Source organism: Poecilia latipinna, unplaced genomic scaffold (genome assembly GCF_001443285.1).
Source record: "Poecilia latipinna isolate Pla-1442-1.1 unplaced genomic scaffold, P_latipinna-1.0 Scaffold860, whole genome shotgun sequence".
Taxonomy (NCBI): domain Eukaryota; kingdom Metazoa; phylum Chordata; class Actinopteri; order Cyprinodontiformes; family Poeciliidae; genus Poecilia; species Poecilia latipinna.
The window spans coordinates 39,963-54,000 of record NW_015113476.1 but is presented as its reverse complement, the minus strand read 5'-3'; the positions used below and the strand labels follow the sequence as shown (position 1 = coordinate 54,000).

The window sequence follows — 14,038 nt, the reverse complement described above, 5'->3', positions numbered from 1 at the left end:
TAAATAATTACATAAATAAATATTTATTATTTATTAAATAATAAATATGTATTATTTATTAAATAATAAATATTTATTATTTAATAAATATTAAATAATTACATGTTATTTATTATTTATATTTATTATAAATATTTCTATTATAATAAATATAAATAATAATATTTATTATATTAAATAATAAATATTACTTAATATTTATTATTTAAATATTTAAAAATAATATGTGTTTAAATACTACATTTCATAATAATTTATTTACATTTTACTAATACTTAGTACTTAATTAATGTTACTTAATAGTTTTAAATTAAGTAATATTAAATATTATTTCATATTACATTTAATAAACAATGGTGTGTTTGTGTGTGTAAAGTGAATTCAATTAAAAAATACTTTGGGATTAATATTTTTATCAATTCCTTTGGGATCAATAAAATCAATAAATCATTTTTATTTACTTTTTACTTTTAATTCACTACAAATACTTTGATGTGTTTAAGTAATTATTATTATTAAAAAAATTAAATTAAATTAAAATAATAATAATAATAATAATAATAATAATAATAATAATAATAATAATAATAATAAATTAAATTAAATTACATTAAATTAAATAAACAGTGGTATGTGAGTGTGCGTGCGTGCGTGCGTGCGTGCATGTATGTGCGCGCGCGTGTGTGTGTCCGCTCAGGGCAGGTGAGTGAGGACAGAAACTCTCACCTGACATGATGAATTCAGAGCAAGCGTGCTCGCAGCGTCACTGTCTCGCTTCAGTGACGTAAACAAGCTCCACTTTCAGCGTGAGGTTCTAGATTGTTCTGTGATCGATTGGCTGAGGCACCAATGACGTACTGCACAGCGAGCGCGGCGCAGCCAATCAGCGCGCTCTGGGGGCGGGTTCGAGAAGCATCCTCACAGTCAGCGGCGCTGGGTGATGCTAGGGCCGCCTCGGAGTTGGAGAATCCGCTCTGGATCTGGTCTCTTCGGGGATTACTCTGAATGAGTTTGCTATAAACAGCTCGGCTTACATAAGAGCTGCTAATTCACTTTTGTTCAGCCCCGGGAAGCCTGGATTTGTTTGCAGAACTGGTGAACTAGTCACATTTTGTGTTTTGCCCTTGTGTCGGTGCGGGTTTTGCGCAGGAAAACTCAGAGGGAAGGTGCATTTAGGTGCTCATCATGTCAGTGGTTGGCATCGATGTGGGTTTCCAGAACTGCTATATCGCTGTGGCCAGGAGCGGCGGCATTGAAACGGTGGCCAATGAGTACAGTGACAGATGCACACCGTGAGTATTAACGCCGAGCAGCATCATGGACGCGGGTTGTTACGCAATATTTAGCCTAATGGACGCTCGCTGCGTGCTGTGATACTCATGAATCAGAGGTTCTGGTGTTTCTGAACTCCGGGCCAGGTAGAGGTCCAGGCCTGGAGCTGGTGGTTTACTCTAAGAAGCAGTAATCTTAAGTTAAACCTGCAGCCGGTGTCGCTCTTTAAATGCTTCATTTAATCACTGATTATGACAGAATACTATCTCTAGGTTTTTAACATGACACAGCGACATTGGGTGTTGGATGACCCTGAAAGGCTTTTCCACATCCTTAAAATTCTCCAGAACCGAGCCCAGAAAGGCAATTGAATCAGCCCTTCGGCGATGCTCATTCTCATCCAGGATGTCAGACATTTTTCTAAGTTATTAACATGCTGGCCTCAGCGTGTGCAAACTGCATTTGCAGCAGCTTCTTGCAGGGATGTGCAGCTGCACTTGACTAAATGAAGCAGTGGGGCTTTTTTGTTGTGGCAAGGAGAAACTAGGGAGTGCCTTGTCACTGCCAGCCAGTGGGAACTGGATCCCATGACACTGCGGGGACATTTATCGTATCGTTGATCATTTATCGTAACAAAATCCTTATCACAGTAAGATTTTCTGATTTATTATCATGATGAATTTCAGTTATTAATGTTAAATCCATGAGCGGAAATGTTAATTTAGCTATTTTCTTCACTTTTTGTTTAAATATCGCCAAATTCAAAATTATGATTAAATGCATCTACTATGTGCAGTTTAGTCATATAAATAACTTAAAATTAAGAGTCTTCCTGAAGAACCATATTTAAGATGAGAATGTTTTTCAATGATAATAATTGCATTTGTGGCGCTTAAATGCTGTGCAAAACTATTTATTATCTGAAAAATAAGTAACAAATAGTTTTTTAAAATCATAATCTTTATAGTTATCGCAATATTACTATAAAATATTGCAATGCAATTCCTAAGTAACACAACAGCCATAACAGTGGCATAATAAAGTATTTTTTCCATTACAAATTTCTCCTGTTTCTATTTTTTTTAATATATATTAAAATGAGTTTGATGAAGTGTGACACACAAAACTAAAGGAATATGTCAGGTTGCACAAACTTTTTCACAGTGCTGTAAAGCTGACGATAGTTCCTCGGGGAAGTTCCTGCTCCTTGTTTCAGACAAGATGAGCTGAATTTTGAAGGTGAACTGGTTTATCTCACTGCCCCCGTTTGTGGCTCTTCCTCAGACTCCCCTGATGCAGTTTCCTAATCTCAGCTCTCCTTGTGTAAAATATTCAGCTCATTATTCTCGTTTTATTATATCCCTCTTAATGTACTCCTGTGCTCCGTTGCATTTAGGGCTTGTGTGTCTTTGGCCTCCAAAAACCGGATGATTGGAAATGCAGCCAAGAGTCAGGTAAGATCAGTCATTGCATTTTGTAATTTTTGATGCAGTTGTGGCTTAATTGATGCTCACAGTGTTCTTTTAGCAAATGTTTCAATCTGTATACTCCAGCTAATGATTATTCAATTACTAAATTAGTTAGCAATTATTTCGATTAATGACGATTAATCTGATTAATCGTTTCAGCCTTAATGACAAAGAGGGGTCCAGCTCAATAGCAAGGTGTACCTAATAAAGGGGCCGAGTCTTTATCTTGTATCTAAAAGCTCAAAATGTTTCTCCTGTTTTCCTAACAGGTCATAACAAACTTTAAAAACACTGTTCATGGCTTCAAAAAGTTTCACGGCAGAGCGTTTGATGATCCGTTCGTCCAATCAGAGAAGAGCAAGCTGCCTTACAGCCTCGACAAGCTAGCCAATGGAAGCACTGGGATTAAGGTAGAGCAACGACACACCATGGTCCTTTAGATTACCGCTCACAGATATTCCCCCTGCTCATCGTTTTGAACCGTCTACAGGTGCGCTACCTGGATGAGGAGAAGGTTTTCACGGTGGAGCAGATCAGCGGGATGCTGCTCACCAAACTGAAGGAGACGTCGGAGAGCGCGCTGAAGAAGCCGGTGGTGGACTGCGTGGTTTCTGTGAGCAATGCAGACTGATTTCAGCATTAGGCCTGTTGCTGTAACCAATAATCAATTGATCATGTGATGAGTTAAAATGAGTTTAAGAATTTCCATTTTCATGATTTATTGTTTTTTCTCTTTTCTCTCTTTTTCTACCAAAAACTGGATGATAAAAGTCTTCAGTTTGGTGCTTTGGTCTCAACTAGCCCTTTAATTGAAGGACCTTTTTTATTTTACAGAGACCGTAAAATTCACTTTATTTGTTGTTTTTGTTGTTTTATTTATTTATTTAGAATATTTAAAATGTCTTCCAGCTCCAATGTCAAATTGCATTACCATTATATTACATAAAAATTCTCTCAAAACAACAATTTCATGGTTTGTCGCAATAACTTCTGTAATAAATTATCTTTATGGTTACGGTAACAGGCCTAGTCGGCGTAACTTGGAGCTCCAACGAGATTTACTGAACTCTGGCTTCTGGTTCTTCAGGTCCCGAGTTTTTTCACAGACGCAGAGAGACGGTCAGTTCTCGATGCAACTCAGATTGCAGGGCTGAACTGTTTGCGACTGATCAACGACACCACAGCAGGTCAGAGTTGTTTGGTTTATGCTGAGAAAAAGCTGAAGGAAATGTTAAAGATGACTTATTAGTCTTCCTTTAACTAGTTAGGATAAGTCAATGGGCTATACTAAACATGTTCATTATATTTTTTCCACAAAATCATTTTTAGATAATAAGATTACAGTCTGGTCAGTAATGCTTATTTGGAGCTGTTTTTGGGCCTCTTGTCACTTTAAATATCAAATGTGAAAATGGCTACAAACAGATGCATATTCAAAAAATTTCTGGATTGTAAGTCAACAGCTAAACATTTTCTGACCAAATGAGCTGGCACTCAGCTTGGGTTGCTAGGTAACGGGGCTGGGCTCGGCTTGGGTTGCTAGGTAACGGGGCTGGGCTCAGCGGGTTGCTAGGAAACGGCCTGTGGAATGTGACTCAACATTTGGGAGGTTTGCTAGTTTTCCAGACAAAAAAACCACCATTAATTTATAGTAAAAAAATAGCTGGGTGGGATGTTTTAAGTGCTTGGGCAGTTTTTAGAAGCAGTTCAGACCCAAATGGAAGTGTAAAAATATGAATTTTGCATTACAATGATCCCAATAAACACTTTTATTCTGAACAGTGGCGTTGGCTTATGGCATCTACAAACAAGACCTCCCTGTGCCTGAGGAGAAGCCCAGGAATGTGGTGTTTGTGGACATGGGGCATTCATCGTTCCAGGTCTCCATCACTGCTTTCAACAAGGGGAAACTCAAGGTGAACCTTTCCTTCAGTCTCATGTTTACACACGACTTTCTGACCTGAAGTTGGACTCAGTCGTCTCGATTGTTCGTTAGGTTCTCGCCACAGCGTTCGACCCGTACCTCGGAGGGCGTAACTTCGACGAAGCCTTGGTGGATTATTTCTGTGAGGAGTTTAAGACCAAGTACAAGCTGAACGTGAGGGACAACCCGAGGGCTTTGCTGCGGCTGCATCAGGAATGCGAGAAGCTGAAGAAACTCATGAGCGCCAACTCCTCTGACCTTCCTCTCAACATAGAGTGCTTCATGAACGACATCGACGTTTCCAGCAGGATGAACAGGTCAACTCCCTTGATATTTCTTTTAGATCAGAGGTGTAAAAGACACAGATCGGGGGCCATTTATGGCCCTTGGAGTGATTTTTTGTGGCCCCCAACTACATTTCAGAAAAGATAAAACTTTATCCCATCCAGCACAGATGGCGGATGCAGATGGAAACGTTTTATTACAATGGAAAATGTTCAGTACGACACAAAGTATTTGTGTTTTTGTAATACGAGGTCTCTGCAGGTTTCACCAACTTAAATTTAAGACATTTTAAGACAATTTTGAATAGCATTTAAGACCTGTATCTCTAAAGAAATGTACAAACTTCATCCAGGCGGCTGGTGATAAATTTGCATTTACCTATTATAGACACAAACAGCTAACAAGTGAATATTAGCTGCTAGTTAGATGCAGGTTTAACTGTCACATTTAGATGTGTCACATGTATCACCTTTTGAGGAATTCTAGCCATATCTTAATCTCTGTCTTTGTGTGTCTGCAGGACTCACTTTGAAGAAATGTGCGCTCAGTATCTGATGAGAGTGGAGACGCCGCTGAAAACAGCCTTTGAACAATCAAGTACGGACCTTTGAAAGTATTATCTCGATCTGATAACAAGCAAGGGTTTTTCTCAGGATTCTCTGTGTTTTTAATAGAATTGAGTCGGGACGACATCTATGCAGTGGAGGTAGTCGGAGGAGCCACAAGGATCCCGTCCATCAAAGAGAGAATCACCAAATATTTCTGCAAAGACGTCAGCACCACGCTGAACGCTGACGAAGCCGTAGCCAGAGGCTGCGCGCTTCAGGTGGGAATCCTCTCTGACAGCAGCAGCTGACTCAGGAAATTAGCCTCAGCGCTCAACAACCTTTGTGTTCTTCTGCTTTTGGATGCAGTGCGCAATTTTATCTCCAGCGTTTAAGGTGCGGGAATTCTCCATCACGGATGTGGTTCCGTTTCCAATCACTCTCCGTTGGAAGTCGTCTACAGAGGATGGACTGGGGTAAATATGTCGTGGTAGAAGCTAACCTTCTGCAGTTGTTACTTTGCAAAAGGTGACAATCAACTGGTCTGAGTTAAGTGACTAAAGGTAGAGATGGGTGATAAAACAATAAATTTTGGGTTTTCGGAGATTTCATATTTTTGTAAAATTTGAATTTTTTCATCAACGCACTCCCAGGGCGGCCATCTTGTTTGACAAGCACATTTTAAAGTTTTTGTTTATTTTGACTTTTATCTATGACAAAATATTAGGGTGAGGCTAATTCTTTTTTTATTTCGAGAATAAAGTTGAAAAAATACATAAAAAAAGTCATAATGTTACGAGAATAAAGTCATATTAGGAGAACAAAGTTGTAATTTTGTTAAAACTTTTACACAAAAATAAAAAAATTATCTCATGAGCATCTTGTGAATTTTAAAAGTTTTACAGAAAATACAAAATCTTTTAACACATCAACATCAAATTAATATGAGTATCAGGATTCTGAAGTGATGTGTATTCAGGCTTTCTGCTGCTTGTAAAATTACGTCTTTATTTTACTTTTGTCATCACTTTATTCTTGTGATTAAACAAAAATTCTTGTTGCCTGACCCTAATTCTCCGTCGTCTAATTCACATTAGAGATTACAGAAATAAAAGCCACTTTTAGAAAATATTTTCTGTCATTTGGAATTTCTTATCTAGAAAAGAAGGCGAGGAAAAAAAATTTTTTTTTTATCCGTATCGTCCTAACTGAAGGTTTCTTTCCGTTTCTTGACGTTGGTTTTTCCTCTGCTGCAGAGAATGCGAGGTTTTCGGTAAGAACCACGCTGCTCCGTTTTCCAAGGTGATCACGTTCCACAAGAAGGAGCCCTTTGACCTGGAAGCGTTTTACAGCAATCCTCAGGAGCTCCCCTACCCGGAACAACGGATAGGTACTGGTGCTGATTCTGCTTTTACAGAAAGAAAACCTTATCCAAAAATAAACAGATTTACTCTTTTCTATTAGACCTGAATGTTTCAGATTGCGAAATATATTAAAATAAAAAAGTAAGGCTGAAACACAAAGGTATTTAATTATTTGCTTACTTGCAATTTATTTCTAATATTGAAAAATCTGCAAAAGTGACAATTTTTTTTATCTGATTAATCATGAGTATAACTGATTAATCAATTAATCGTTAGCTGCAGCCCTAATCACAGTTACTTCTTAATCTAACAGTGAGGCTCAATTACTTTTTCACATTATGGTAGGTTGGTTTTTTACTCATAATACATTTAAAGCTAATTTGAAAACTGCTTTTTTTTATTTATGTTTGATGCTCTGTAACATTTTAAACAGGTAATTTTTTTTTCACGTTCAATAACTTGCTTTGCTTCTCTCCATCTGCTATCAGGCTGCTTTTCAGTGCAGAACGTGGTTCCTCAGCCGGACGGAGGCAGTTCAAAGGTAAAGGTCAAAGTACGAGTCAACATCCATGGCATCCTGAGCGTGTCCAGCGCGTCACTCATAGAGAAGCTGAAAGGAGAAGCAGAGGACATGCAGATTGAGTCGGAGCCGCCGGCGCAGAATGAAGGCCGAGCAGAGGAGCAGGTGAGGTTCTGATCTCCACCATGTTACACAGAAAGCTGCCGGTGCAAAAAGAAAACAATATTCTCTGTTAAAGGCGTCTGACACCTGAGAAAACGGTGCACCATGTCATCTTAGATTTAGACAGTAATGTGCAAAATCATCCAAGTTTTCTTTGACCTTGTATTAATAGTTTCTGACTGTATTTCAGAGTCCTTTCAGAACCCGAACATTTATAGAAAAATTTGTTTATTTTTCAATTTGTTAAGTGATTAATCGCAATTAATTGTGATTAATCAATTATTGAAAGACTGTCAACTAATTTAGTAATCAATTATTTGAGTATACAGACTCAAAAACAGGCTGTTTGCTGAAAGAAAATCCCCCTCAGACCCGTGATTAAGCCAAAACATCTTTTAAAAACTTGCATTTAAGATAAAAAATTTGTCTGTAAATACCTAAAACTCCACAACCAGCAAATTCTGTGAAAAACAAAATAGCTTTTTCTACCTAATTAATAATCAGTTAATGCAAAAAAAAAAAAGAGTTAATCTACAACTAATCAAGTGTTCACTAAAAGAATACTGTTATTGCATTTTAGGCAATAAATAACTCAGAAAAATTTGTTTATTTTTCATTTACGTGATTAATTGTAGTTAATCTTTTAAAATTCTTCAAAGAGGCCAAATAAATGATTGTAGGAAATAAATCTAAACTATTACAACCTGTGATTGCAGGATGATTGAGTCCGGCACCAAACAGTAAACTTTAATTAGTCACGTTAATCTGGATTTTCTGCCCTGCTGACTCAACTTGTTCTAATTTCTGCTCTATGAATCTTTGAAAATAGCCAAGATAATACAGTTTGTGCCACCAGGAACATAAGAAAACATATAATTTATGTTTGCCGTAGCTGGCATGAAATAACTGAATGTGTTTTGGTTTAGAGCAAAATGCAGGTGGAGCAAGAGGGTCAACACCAGGCGGAGGTGCCGAGCGAGGACAGCAGCTCCAGCACTAAGGTCAGTCAGGGGTCATTTGGCACAAACTGGCTTACATTCAGTGGACCGTTTCTGACTGCGTTTCTAGACTATCATGGCATGCTAAACAGCTCATTTTCTGGTTACATCAACATGACCTGTTCCTGCTAATCCACAACATTTGCTTTTGCCACTCCTCGTTAAATCTGTCTTGATGTATGGTTAGAGAGCCGAGCAGAGAGATTAGGATGTTTGAGCGCCCTTGAAAAGACAAATTCATGCGTCTAAAACAAAGACCTTAACATGTCTCAGATTTATATGAAGAAATGTAAGTTGGTCAAAAATACTTTAATCACAAGTCTTAACTTTTTGTTGAACGTTTTGGGCTATATGGCGTTTTAATTTTGTAATGCTGTATTCTCCGTTTAGATTAAAAAAAAAAGTCCTTTTTTTAAGTTGTCTAAATTGCACTGTAATATATTGCATCTAAATTGACTGTACCTTCAGGGACTACACAAGAACACAGCCTTTATGGCTGTGAAATGTCCCTTTTGAAATAACTAATGTTTTTTTTCTCTCACAACATTTTGAAATTTGAGTTGCAGGCATTACACTCAGAGGCTACCACTAACTGGTACCTCTAGTATATTCACCTGAATATTTTTTACAGTAGCTTTTTGTTACACCCCCAAGGTCTCAGGGTTCAGGGGACGTAACATAAAGACGTGTCCAGAGAACATATTAAATGATTTATTACAAAAGAATGGCTTCACAAAACCAAAACACAATACAATTTAACTCAATTAACACTCAAAAAAGAACTAAAACTAAAGAATGTTAAGTGCAAATTAAATTACAAAAATGTACAAACAAGTCAGTCTGAAGTAAACTCAAAATAACCCAAAAGAAAAACACAAAGGGAATACTAAGGGGAGCTCCAAGCCTCCCAGACACAAACACAAGAGTAGAAGCAATCAAGATCAGAGTCAAAACTGCTAAGCAGAACAAAAATGGGTCAGCAGAACAAAGTTCCTCAAAGCTGGCCAAAACAATCAGTTACAAACAAACACATGTGAGGGACAGTCAAACAAAGCCTCTTCCTACAAGCTGTCCCACTGGAGGAATGGGTCCAGGAGCCTTTTAGATGGTGCAGGTGGGCCTCATCAGCGTCTGATTGGCTTGTCATCCTCTGCTGGTCCAATGGGGTCGCTGCGCTCATGCAGCCTCCAGGCAGCCAATCAGGAAGGAGAGCTCCCACAGCCAAACCTGCATAACAAAAAGAAGAGCCTGCACAGCCTCAAGAGGCCAGGGGCCGTAACAACGTCCATCATGGGTTAAGTGTAAACTTATCGCCGGCTGGCTGGACAACGTTCTTATATGCCTTTACGAGGTTAAACCCATAGAGTGCCATATTCAAAATAAGATTAAAAATTCAAAAATACTTCATTACTCCCAGAGGGAAATCAAATATCCAGTGTGTGAGAAGCACAAAGCTGTGAACAGACCTCATAATTTTCAGTTTTTGTGGTGCTTGATTGTATTGCAATGATTTTCTCCAACCATCCCCTACATTTATAGTGTTTTCTATCTTAAATTTCTTTTAAGGTGGCATTAAAAATGTCTTTAAAAGTCTTAAATTTGACTTGCTGAAACCTGCAGATACCCCTGAGATCCTGGAGTCGTCGCTTTGCCTAGATTTTAATGAGATCCTGCAGATCTAAAATACATAATTCACACTATCTGTACTGACTAATTTAACTACATGGAATGATATTTCAGTCACAAGACTTTTTTAAAAGAATGTACATCTGCTGTTTTGTCCAAGGAAGGGGCAGCTGCAGAAAAGCAGGACGCAACGGCTGGAGGCAGCAAGCCAAAGATCAAGGTGAAGAGTATTGATCTTCCCATTGTGGCCAACAACATTCGGCAACTGGATGGAGACGTTCTGACCAACTTTGTGGAGTATGAGGTGAGAAACGCTGCCGCGGTTAAAAAGCTGAGTCATAGTTTCTGTGCAGAATATGAAGAAAACATAAAGGAGAACATATAAAACAGTTTTCTGCCTCAGAGAATTTGAATTGTGTAAAAGAAGAATCTGTATCAATTCACAAAATGTAAAATGATACTAAAGTAAGCAAATAAAGCAGTCTTTAATAAAATAAAAAATTTAAAATCTTATTTAGGTTCAGCAAAAAATCTCTGGACAGACTTTACTTACTATAAAAACTTGTTTTTAAAAAGACAAATACTTTGTGTTGGATTTAGCATTTTCCATAGTAGGAAAAATTATGTGGGTAATAGAGCTGAAACGTTTAATTCCGATTAATCGTGATGAATTGATTATTGAAATAGTAATCAACTAATTTGGTTGATTAATCGTTAACTGGAGTGTAAGGACTCTAGAAACTGTCATTTACTGAAAGAATCACATACTACTTAAGCAAAACTATAAAAAATCTTTATATTTTGCATTTAAGTTAAAAAAATATTCTTTATCTTTATTCATGCTTTTCCCAAAACTCCTCAGTTTTTTTGAAAAAAATCCCCTTTTAAGTTTTTTTTCCTATCCAATTATTAATCAGTCAATGCTAAAAATAATCAACAGATTAGAAGCCAGTTTTTTTAATCCGATTAATCAATCATCAAATTAATCGCTAGAATAAATGATTACAAAAATGATTGCGAGTTGCATCCCTAGTTGCAAATAATTTTACCCTAATTACAAATAAAGAATCTCCTTCTGCATCAACCACCTGGGCTAAATTTGTATCTTTCATTAAGTGCAGAAAATCAGTCAAAGGGCCACAAATGGCCCCCGAACCGCATGTTGGACACCCCTGACTTGCGTCAACTTTTAATTAGATCCCCAAAAATGTTTATTCTCCCAGTTAATGTTTTGTTAGCTCTGAATATTTTCACTTTTGACTTTCTTCCTTCCAGCGTCAGATGATTTGCCAGGATAAACTGGTGAAAGAGCTGAACGACGCGAAAAACGCCGTGGAAGAGTACGTGTACGACCTGCGGGAAAAGCTCTGCGGGATTTATCAGAAGTACATCACCGAGGAGGTAGCTTCAACATTCTCATTCTCAGCACCTTTTAGATGTAGCAGGCGGACCGATGCAGTTCTCCTCTGGTAACAGGACAGTAACCGGCTGACGCTGATGCTGGAGGACACGGAGAATTGGCTGTATGAGGAGGGAGAGGACCAGCCGAAAAACGTCTACGAGGAAAAGCTGGGCGCGCTCAAGGTTTCACTTCACCACCGCACTTTCAGATTGATAAATCAGTGTTACATACTAATTAAATTTTGGGGTTGTGAAGATTTAATTTTTGGAAAATCTGGATTTTTTTTCACCAATGCACTCCTTGGGTTTTCGTAGTTAAGATTAGGGTCACTCAAGGTGGCCATCTTGTTTGACAAACATGTTTTGCAGCTTCTGTTTGTTTGGACTTTTAATTCAGGTCAACTCTAGACTAAGTTTTTCTTAAATTATGAGAATAAACTCATAATATTACAAGAATAAAATCATGCAACAATAAAAGTCGAAATAATATCGAAATAATAGCTGATTAAGTAGTAATTTTGTGAGAACTCCAACGTGAAAAATTAAAATAAGAAATGTCTAATCTACTTGGAATCTGGTGTTTTCATTAATATAACGTAATTTTCCCAGATGTTTGGTGAGCCCATTCAGGAGCGGCACAGAGAGAGTGAAGAAAGGCCAAGAGCTTTTGAAGAACTGGGGAAGAAACTGCAGCTCTACATGAAGTTTGTAGATTCCTACAAACAGAAGGTAACAAAAGGTCTTTAATTATCCCCTAATGAACCTCAATCCTCTTCCTAACTGTCTGCTTCCCTTTCCAAAGGACGAACGATTCTCACATTTAAGTCCAGAGGACGTTAGTGCTGTGGAGAAGTTTGTGACTGAAAGCATGGGCTGGATGAACAACAAAATAAACGCACAGAGCAGAACTGCAATAACCCAAGACCCAGTGGTGAAAGTAGCAGAAATCATTGCAAAAATCCAGGTATGGATAAATATTTTACAAATCCTCCATTAGTGAGGTTTACATTGGGGTTGAAACGATTAATCTGATTAATCACGATGAATCAAATATTGAAATAATTATAAACTAATTTTGTAATCAATTAATCGTTAACTCAAAAAAGGCAATTTTCTGAAAAAGAAATTAAGACAAAAATAAATATTTTTTGATTTTAAGATTAAATTAAAAACGAAATATTGTAAAAATATTCAACCCAAAATCAGGTGGCATAGTTGTAGCTTCACTGGTTCTAACTGTGAAAAATATCTCTTGTTAATCATCTTTTCCTATTTAATTATTAATCAAACAGGATTAATAATATAAAAGATAAGCTGGCAGACTGATGTTATAGAGGTTAAGTCAAACAGAAAGCCCTGAACTTTTCATATTTTGATGATAAACATATTTTTCTGCTGCAGATGATCAATTCAAATAATCAGGTATAACTAAATGAATGCTATGTTCTTTCATTTTAGGCAATAAAATGTTTATTTTCTTATTTAAAAAAGGAATTGAATTATTATAAAAACATTTTCGCTGCTAATGTTGCACAAAAAATGGCTTAAAAGAAAAATCTTCTAATTAAAAAAAATCTGACTAATCGATTAATCGCTAAAAGTAAACGTTACATTAACTGATAACCAGCCTTATTTTAGAAATGCCCATTTTCCTAACTTCCTGTTTCTATCCAAACCAGGAACTGGACGATGTTTGCGGCTCGGTTGCCAACAGGCCGAAGCCGGTCGCGGAGGAGCCGTCCGACGTTGGCGATCAGGCAGCTCACAATGGCCCCACAGCCAGGCAGGAACCAGACGGGAAGGGAAACCAGCAACCAAAGCCTGGAGCGAAACACATGGAGCTGGACTGAGGAGCGGACTCTGACAATCATCGTTCTCCATCACGCCCCTCCTAGGAAGTAGAAACATAAAATAAAATCTGGGCGTAACGTCTCAGTCGTCACCAGCTTCCTCGGTGGATTGTTTTCGTGTTTTCTCCCATCGGACTTTAAGCCTTCAAACCGTTTATTCCCACGTGTGACAGTGCTGTGTTTTACTCTCTCACATCTTCCACATGCAAGTAGAAGAGTTCTGTAACTGGTTAAATTCAGATAATACCAGAAAGATCCATCCAGTATCACCAGTAATCCCAAAGACCAGTAAGAATAAGTACTGTCCAAGCAACTGTTAATGCAGAACAATTAGTTCGACTGCGAAAATACAAATCCTGTATATGTATCTGTTTTTATTGGGTTAAAGTGATGCTGATGTCTAGAAACTGTAAATATGATTTTAGTAAATAAAATCAGACTGGATAAATATAAAGGGCTTTTTCCTAATGTTGCAAAACCATATTTATTCAGTAAAATCCATGTATATTTTCATGACTTCCTGTTTTTTTAGTCATAAAATGCAAAATTAGCAACAATTATTTAAACCAAAATGAACATTTTTTTTTACATTCAAGAGATCTATTGTGCCTCATTTCATGGC

General features: G+C 37.4%; 1 protein-coding gene across 1 annotated transcript; it reads left to right on the top strand.

Annotated features, from left to right (window-relative positions):
• The first annotated feature begins 908 nt into the window (after positions 1-908).
• hspa4l (heat shock protein 4 like) lies at positions 909-13,867 on the top strand. The gene is made up of 19 exons (XM_015048102.1): positions 909-1,292; positions 2,669-2,726; positions 3,011-3,151; positions 3,232-3,354; positions 3,829-3,928; positions 4,524-4,657; positions 4,738-4,982; positions 5,471-5,547; positions 5,625-5,776; positions 5,865-5,971; positions 6,752-6,885; positions 7,348-7,544; positions 8,468-8,542; positions 10,326-10,469; positions 11,441-11,566; positions 11,642-11,749; positions 12,176-12,295; positions 12,369-12,530; positions 13,246-13,867. The coding sequence occupies exons 1-19, from the start codon at positions 1,186-1,188 to the stop codon at positions 13,414-13,416; spliced, it is 2,481 nt and encodes an 826-aa protein (XP_014903588.1). The 5' UTR covers positions 909-1,185; the 3' UTR covers positions 13,417-13,867.
• The last annotated feature ends 171 nt before the right edge of the window (positions 13,868-14,038 follow it).

Excerpts from the sequence above, each read along its gene's own strand:
- hspa4l (XM_015048102.1), top strand. The coding sequence starts at position 1,186 with ATGTCAGTGGTTGGCATCGATGTGGGTTTCCAGAACTGCTATATCGCT. Across the intron at positions 2,727-3,010 it reads GAAATGCAGCCAAGAGTCAG|GTCATAACAAACTTTAAAAA; the intron begins GTAAGATCAGTC and ends TTTTCCTAACAG. Across the intron at positions 4,983-5,470 it reads GTTTCCAGCAGGATGAACAG|GACTCACTTTGAAGAAATGT; the intron begins GTCAACTCCCTT and ends GTGTGTCTGCAG.